At 38.6% G+C, this 9,009-nt stretch overlaps 1 protein-coding gene across 1 annotated transcript; it reads left to right on the top strand.

Moving 5' to 3' along the window:
- Nucleotides 1–6,309: 6,309 nt before the first annotated feature.
- On the top strand, nucleotides 6,310–8,637 carry cplx3a (complexin 3a). The gene is made up of 3 exons (XM_059546272.1): nucleotides 6,310–6,685; nucleotides 7,677–7,764; nucleotides 7,848–8,637. The coding sequence occupies exons 1-3, from the start codon at nucleotides 6,525–6,527 to the stop codon at nucleotides 8,070–8,072; spliced, it is 474 nt and encodes a 157-aa protein (XP_059402255.1). The 5' UTR covers nucleotides 6,310–6,524; the 3' UTR covers nucleotides 8,073–8,637.
- Nucleotides 8,638–9,009: the final 372 nt, after the last annotated feature.

Genomic DNA, 9,009 nt, shown 5'->3' with positions numbered 1-9,009 from the left:
AGATTGACAAAAACAGATGTAGACAAAAAAAATAAATAAATAAAAAGGCTCCCAAAAAAGCTTTGTATGTGTCTCTGTGCCTTTAAATGTAACCACAGTCTTTCAATTTAAAGGTTAGTCAAGGAAACTCTAAATGTACCCAGAGAGGAAATATGCCATCTATGCAAGCTTCTGCCTGTTAAGCAGCGACCCAAACATTCATGACACATGACAGATTTTCACCATAAGGTTTTGACACACTTGGTAATAATACGGATGCCCTGCAGATGTGCTCGACATATGTCACGTTTTGAAAAATCGCATCACGTGCTCCTCAGAATCTGATAGGATTGTTTTCTGGTCTATCTATAGAATGCTGTATTTTTGCTCAGTGCATGTTTCTGTCAGAAACATGATATCAAGAAGAGGAAGATTCATGAGTATGCAGCTAGAACGAAACCTGAAACACTGAAATGCTGCTTCTGTGGTTTTCGGTGAAGGTGAACAAAAACATACCAACACAGAGAAATGTTTGCATTTCCATTTGTAAATCACAAATATTTGAATAATGTCTTATCGTGAGATATGTGTATAAATTATAAATCTGGAAACATTTCACTTTTTATTTCTACAATATTTAAAAAACTCTAGTAGAGAAAAAAAAGCCAACATAAATTTTAAACGTATTCACACATATATTAATTCACGTGTGTGTGAATTAAATAATGTTTATATCAAACAATTGTTTCTAATTGATCATTATTTTTTATGACATGCAGATTTATAAAAAAAAAAAAATTGCATATTTGTATGTCATCAAAAATACTAGTCATTAAATAACATTAACTTGAGTTGAATTTAATATAACTTATATAAAAAAAGTTGAAATTGCTCAACTTAGATGAGTTAAAACATAAATTGCCATGGCTTACTGATCAAATCATTTTATACAGTGCATGCAAATATGCATATTTGCATGAATGCATTTGGAAGATTAATATGCACTTCAATTAAGCTACTGGAACTCACTGCATATTATACTAAGATGATGCTGTATTTTCTTTTTATTTGAAAGGAAAAGGGAAACAAACTACCTGTAGCTCCTCCCCTTAAAATCTGAGATCCCTGAAATTCTTACTTAATCTTAAAGCACACAAGCTTCCCTGTTTAACAAGGAAGAATGAGGTAAGTCAGGGAGACGGGACTTCAGCTTCTCCCTCAGGCGTCCTGTGTGCTTCACGCCAGAACGCTTGACTGTGGATGTCACCATGCATGTGTCACGATTTTCTCTGTATTGTGGCCTATTTGGAAGACATGGCCAAGGGACAGTAAGTAGAGTTTAATTCAACTGCCTTATTTAAAGAAAATTATTCTGACCTCACGTTATGAGGGAAAAACTGAAATGATAACAGCGAACATTCATCGCTTCAAACCATCCCTACCAAGCAGTCAATAGCAGCAATGATTTGCATGTTTCTTCAGTCTTTATCTCTGTGATGTGCAGTCTTCATGCATTTGCCTGAAGAGAGCAACATTAAGTGACGTGCTAAGTTTGATTCTCTAAAATACCAAAGTTCCTCCAGCTGTAGGTTCAGAAGCATCCGCAGTGCTCGTCAGCCCCCATTTACATCTCTCCCATGACATTTGGGTTCAGGCCCGTATCCGGCCTTCACCCACGCCCAGCCTAAGGGAACTAAGGGAATGCCAGTGTGAATCCCAATCAACACTAGAAGTGGAGTCCTCGAGATGCTTACGCTTATGACAGTCTCCGCTCATGCAAAACGGATCTCTCTGTTGTTTGCATTTTGGCAAGAAATGTGCCTCATGAAGGGTAATTGAGTACAGTGATTCAGAGTCCTCTGAACGGAGAAGTGTCTTTGTGCCAGGACTCGGTATAGGGCACTGCTTCAGGCAGGAGACAAACCTTCTCAATGCCCTGGCATTTGTTTGAAGAATTACTGACCCTCACAGACAACAAGTGCTGTAGAATGCTTGGGAAAGTGTCTGTGCTGTTTGTGTATAGATGCTAAATGCAATTCAATATAGTCTGTTGTTCTTCACTGGACAAATGAGGACAAATCAGATTGCAGCTGGTCATGTTTAAAACATATATGATAATGGATTCAGTGTGGCGTCTCTGAATAAACTCTCATGCTATCAGAGATTTCCATCTGAAAGCAGTTGAATTCAGCAAGATGAATGTTCACAGCAAATTTAACTGTTAAAATCCCCCCAAATGGTACAAAGCATTGACTCACCGCTCTCTTTGGGAAAGGTCATCATATCATCCAAAGAGGACATTTAAACATGTTTTATTCATGTTTTCAGGGAGTGATTTGTCAATTTATCTAAACAATTTGTAGATAACAACGAAAAATGAATATTTCGAAAAGCTAAAAGAGCTTGCTTGGGACACATTGTTTGTCACAAAGCAGAATATATATGTATAAAATGAATATATTTAATGTATAATATAATATGAAATAAAATAATATAATAATGTGTAATATACACTGAACAAAATTATAAATGCAACACTTTTATTTTTGCCCCCATTTTTCATAAAATGAACTCAAAGATCTAAGACTTTTTCTATTTAAACAAAAGGCCTTTTTCTCTCAAATATTGTTCACAAATCTGTCTAAATCTGTGTTAGTAAGCACTTCTCCTTTGCCGATATAATCCATCCAACTCACAGATGTAAGTATATCAAGATGCTAATAAGCATGATTATTGCACAGGTGTGCCTTAGGCTGGCCACAATAAAAGGCCACTCTAAAATGTGCAGTTTTACTTTATTGGGGGACGGCAGGGGCGCTGCACAAGATCCCGGGCCCTATGCATAGGCAGTCCTAAACTGGGACACGCTGTCGTATACGCAAGACTGGAGCTTGGAGGGGATTTTTTTAAACTCGGAGCGTCGTGGTTTACATTTGGTCCCCCAACCGCTCCATCACGAGTACAATTCATGCCAACTGCTGTAATATACCAGCATATTTAGCAAGAATTCACATGTTAAACATATTTAGTTATAGCTTGATACAAATGGATCTCTCAAATTCGAAGGTTATAATGGCAGCAATAGCCAAGCGGGAAGTTACAGGCTAGTTCTCAAAGAGTTTGTCTGTTCCTTTTACTAAATATATTCAGGTTAAAACATGATTTAAACAGATACAGCACATTCACACACAATTGCTATTGCAAACAATAGCCTATGCCTCTTTGAAACTCTCCTGATATTGTATTTATTTGATTTTAATATAGGCTACATTATGAACATAACATTTCAAACATACTGAAATACATTAGCCACGGAGCAAAGGCAGAGCGGCAGTGTTTCTGGTGTCAGTGAGCGCGGAGTGGCGTGGGAAATTGTGAACCCGGAGCAGAGTGATTATTAAATGCTCTGAGTGCTCACATACTGTGGAATACGCTGATCCAGTGCATCCCAAACATGCTCAATGGGTGACATGTCCGGTGAGTATGCTGGCCATGCCAGAACTGGGGTGTTTTCAGCTTCCAAGAATCATGTACAGATCCTTGCAACATGGGGCTGTGCATTATCATGCTGCAACATGAGGTGATCTTCGTGGATGAATGGCACAACAATGGGCCTCAGGATCTTGTCACGGTATCTCTATGCATTCAAAATGCCATCAATAAAATGCACCTGTGTTCGTTGTCTATAACATACGTCTGCTTATACCATAACCCCACCGCCACCATGGGCCACTCGATCCACAACGTTTACATCAGCAAACTGCTCACCCCCCGCACCGCCACATGCTGTCTGCCATCTGCCCTGTATAGTGAAAACCGGGATTCATCCGTGAAGAGAACACCTCTCCAAAGTGCCTGACACCATCAAATGTGAGCATTTGCCCACTCAAGTCGGTTAAGATGACGAACTGCAGTCAGGTTGAGACCCGATAAGGATGTCGATCATGCAGATGAGCTTCCCTGAGATGGTTTCTAACAGTTTTTGCAGAAATTCTTTGGTTATGCAAACCGATTGTTGCAGCAGCTGTCTGGGTGTGTTTTTTACATCGCGGTCCAAGGCATGCCTCTCTGAGAGTGGTCCTCGGGACAAATTCGCCTCATGTGTGGAGTGGGTGCTGGAGAATAATGGACTATACTTCTCCATCTGCCCCGCTGGTGAGGACATCTACAGTCCCACTCCCAAACCAGAGACCAGCCAGCTGTCATCCTGCATGGATATATTTCCAGAGCCCACCGCAGACGGAGAGCATGAGCCTGCCATGACACGTGAGCCAGGAACATATGGACATTTTCCAGATGGATGTAATAGACTGGTTTGGGGAGGCATTACCCAGTTCTCCTGTGTCTCCACTGGTTCCACCCAGCTCAAGTCCTCCTGTGTTCCCTCCCAGCCTCCCTCTCCCGCCTCCTCTTAAACCAGACAGTTCCTCAGCCCTATCTCCGCTGGTGCCTGTCAGTACCTCAGCTCACCCAAAGTCAGCGCCATCTGGGTGCTCTGATCCGCCTCGGGACTTCCAGTCTCCAGCTCCACCTTGGTGTAAGTATCCCCTGTCTCCACCTCCAGCCTCCGAGCCCTGTACTCCACCTCGATCCTTCGACCCATCGGCTCCACCATGGCTCTTAGCTCCCTTGTCTCCACCGTGGCCCAGCACCCCACCAGCTCCACCGGGCTCCCTCGTCCCTCCGGCTCCATCTTTGTCAGTCGTCAACCATTCGCCACCTCGGGACTCCACTTCTCTGGCTTTGCCTCATCACTCCATCCCTCTGGCTCTGTCAGGCTCCTCCTTCCCTTCGTCTCCACCTCCATCCTCACTTCTGTGTCGGTCTCCTGAGCCTTCAGCTCTGTCTTGGCCCACCGGAACTTCAGTGTCACCCTGGCTCTCCTTCTCCTCTCCATCCTAGGCTCCTCATACATGGGCTCAGTCTCCGTCAGTTGTCCCCAGGGTGTCATTTAGACTAACTCCACTATGGCCCCCCCTCCCTCGACTCCACCCTGGGGCTTCTTCCTGGCTGGTCTCTTGACAAAGATCTGGATTCTCCTGCTCCTGGATTCCCCTTGGCCCTTCCCACCCTCCACTCCCCCATGGACTTTCTTTTTGGACTCTTTTTGTTTCAGGCCCTCTCCTGTTCTACGCCCTCCTCTTGAGCCCTCACCCTCCCTCCTCAGCTGGAATATGTTATGGCGCGGGGACGCGCCTTTCCAGGAGGGGGCGAACTGTCACATTTCTGTTTTCCTGTGACCTATTTTTACTTTGTTTCCTAATTGTCATTTCATTTGAGTTTGATTAATTAACTCATTAGTTCTTTTGTTTTCTCCCCTAAAAAAAACTCTCACTTTCCCTTAGTCTGGGTGTGTTCTCGTTGATGTAATGTCGATTTATTGCCTTTCTCCTGGATATTCTAATTATATACCTTTTTGTTGATCTCCTCCATCCTTGTGCGTTTGTACCTCACCAACCCATAACTATTATATTTGTTGTTCATTCGTATATTATTTCAATTAATTCATATATTAATGTATAAAATAAAAAAATACAAAAAATTATTATTGTTATTATAATTGTCATATATTCACCTTCACCATCCTTAATTATATTTAATATATATTTCATTCATTTTAAAGCAGGCAGCTAAGGAAAATAAATGATCTATGTGTATGTTGTATAGCATTACCATACTGTACTTATGTAATATTTTATATAATTTTTTCTTATGCTGACACATATTTACTCAAGCGTATGTACTGTTTACATACATGTCTGTGTTTGTTGTCTGTACATGTCAATGCTCTGAAATTGAGCCTCATCACAGCATTTCACTGCTCACTGACTAAACCATGTGTAAATCTGTGTGCAAAATTACTTCATCTTGGCAACATATTGTAAAAAAATATTAATAAAGATCTATAAAAACTAGCATACTAGGTAATGTGTGCCACAAATCCAGAACAAATTGCACATTTTAGTAGCTGTTGTGCACTAAACAGTGTCCCCAACAAAACATCAGGTCCATGTTATAGAATTTGATGAATAAACATATCAGATATAGGCTGCACTGTATGTCTCCACAACATACACAATGTGTATATATTTATGCGCTACAATTAGCACTGTAGGATCTTGTGAGGTGGAGGTGGTTTGTAGAATGTAGCCTACAATATATCAATATATAATAGCCTATACACGTCTATGAAAGCTATAATATCTACAGCATATGCACTAAAGTGTGTATACCACTGGCAACGTTTTTGAGCCTCATCACCTTCAGTCAGCAGAAGAAGCGTCGCGCGTTACTTCAGAGAGAGAGAGAGAGAGAGAGAGAGAGAGAGAGAGAGAGAGAGAGAATTCCTCCGCCTTGTGCAGTTTATTAATATTTGGTGCTGAAACTTGAATTGAGCGGAAGAAATCAAAACACCTGCTTTCGCAGTGGCGGTTTTGTTTTCTTCTCAAGAGTTGGACGACACATCATTGAACAAGAGTTTCTCAAGTGACTGACATATTATCCACAGAAGCAGGCGAGTTATATCTGTATTCTGCAGGAAAACAATGGCTTTTATGTTCAAACACATGATAGGAGGGCAGCTGAAGGATCTTACCGGCGGTCTTGGAGAAGAAAAACCAGAAGGAGGAGAAAAGTCAGAAGCTGCAGCGAAGGGAATGACACATGAAGAGTTCGAGCAGTATCAACAACAGTTGGCGGAGGAGAAGTAAGATTCATCACTTTTGATATCCTCCACTTTCTGTTACTTTGGCGGTAACAGTTGTTAAGCATATGTAAAATGTTTTAATATTTTTTATATGCATAATTTTCCCAATCCATTAACTTTAGTTCGGTAATAACCAATAAATATGATTTTTGTATTATTATTATTATTATTAATGCAATTAATTTTCAGACAATTATTATATATTATATTATATTATATTATATTTAATTGTTTTAAACAACAAATTCCACAAAACAACAATAAATAAATATTTTTTTTAAAAGCGTGTCCCTTAAGTAGACATCAAGACACACGTGAATCATAAATGAGAATCTGGATGAAGTTCACAATAATAATTATTTTAGACATTTACATAGGCTATATCACATTGTGACATCCCCTGTCCCTCCTATTTGAATCTGACACACAAAATGCACAGTCACTTGTTCAAAGGTAATACAAGGAGATGTAGAGAAGGTCAATGTTTATCTCCAGCTTGCTGTATTTCTGTGGTTTAATCAATACTGGATGTCACCTTGCTCTCCAGATTCACGTTTCTCTGGTTTGGCATTGAAGACAGTGGCTGTGGCTCCTCCGGAGAAATGCATATGCAGCTGTTTTTCTTCCTTTATGTGCATTTTTGTATGGCGTCGTATTACATTGTCCTAGACACAAAAAAGTTCAGATGTGCACTGAACAAAATTTCACATTGAATCAAGTTTAGGCAAAATAATTCATTTATAAAATTATATAAAAATGTAGATATTAAAACACCTAATATTTATTTATTTATTTATTTACATTTCATTTGTTTTAATCATTTTATTAAATAATATGATTAGCAAAATTAAATTAAAAATACATTACAAATATTCATTTATTATTTAATTGTTTTTTATTTATTTATTTTTATTTAAGTATAGGATTAACAACAACAACAACAAAATGTTTTAAGTTCTTTTGTGTCAAATCCACTTTTATGTCCTACTAGGATGGAGCGGGATACCAGCTTTGCCCAAAAGAAGGCTGAGCGAGCCACAGTCAGGAGCCACTTCAGGGACAAATATCGTCTTCCAAAAGTAAACATCACTTTATAAAATGCACTCTATATGAACCTTTGTAATTTGCTATTTCAATATTAACTACTATAATGAATGAACAGAGTGAACTGGACGAAACGCAAATTCAGGCTGCGGCAGATGACGTGGAGTTGCCCACAGAGCTGGCCAAGATGATCGCCGAAGACAACCAGGAGGAGGAGCACAAGCAGTCCGTGCTGGGTCAGCTGACCAACATCCAGAACGTAGATATTGATCAGCTAAAAGAAAAGGCCCAGTCCACCATCGAAGACCTTAAACAGTCTGCTGAAAAGTGTGAGGTCATGTAATACACAAGCACCGCAGAGCTGGACTGCTGATTGGGGGTCAGATGTTTCCTGATATCTAATATAGAGAATAAATCAGATCCATAAACAGTATACATATAATGAGATCAATCTTTGATTCAAGAAAGATGAGCTCCTACCCAAAGCCAAGCAATCATTTATAAGTGTGTTTGATGTTGCAAATTATGTTTGCTTCACTGTATACATGTTATGCTTTATCATAATTGTGGCTAAAGGCAATAATTATCAGTTAAGAACTTTCTTGGCTTGTTGTTCTTCAGTGTTAAAAATGTCAGCATCCAAATTAGACAGAAAATATTACAAAATACAGTTATCCAGTCTGCTAAATGCATATTGCTAATATGTATTATTAATATTATATATAAAATAGTTTTTTTAATTATACATAAACAACAATTTATGTATTTTCTCCTTTTTATGTACTTAATATGTTGATGTATTTATGTGCAGTATGTATATAAAACATACATTGTTGTTTTTTTATGAACACCAAATATGAACTTGTGACCAGTAATTGTTTATTTCTCTGTTTGTATACACTTTTTTATTTCAAGTCAGTCAGTGTTATTAATACTCAAAATAAAATAAAAGTTAATGAAAAAAAATTCGACTCATTATTATTCTTATTTATCTCAGTTGCCATTGAAACATTTGGCTTTTTCATTTATGGTTTACTTGATGTTTTGAAATTACTAATACTGAAATAAAATGAATAATACCTATACAGACACAATACAATTACTAAATCTTTAAAATTAGAATGAACGTTTAACTTAAATGTGGGAACCATTGTTAAAGGTGTTGTCTAAAACTCATTTCTTACTTATTGAGTGTGATGCATATGAAAGAGGGAGCAAGATTTAAAAAGATTTGAATTTAAGATACCTTTGTATTAAAATAAAGATTTTTCTTCTTCTCC

The sequence above is a fragment of the Carassius carassius genome, chromosome 50 (assembly GCF_963082965.1).
Source record: "Carassius carassius chromosome 50, fCarCar2.1, whole genome shotgun sequence".
In the NCBI taxonomy this organism is placed as follows: Eukaryota; Metazoa; Chordata; class Actinopteri; order Cypriniformes; family Cyprinidae; genus Carassius; species Carassius carassius.
This window is presented reverse-complemented; position numbering and strand designations above follow the sequence as displayed.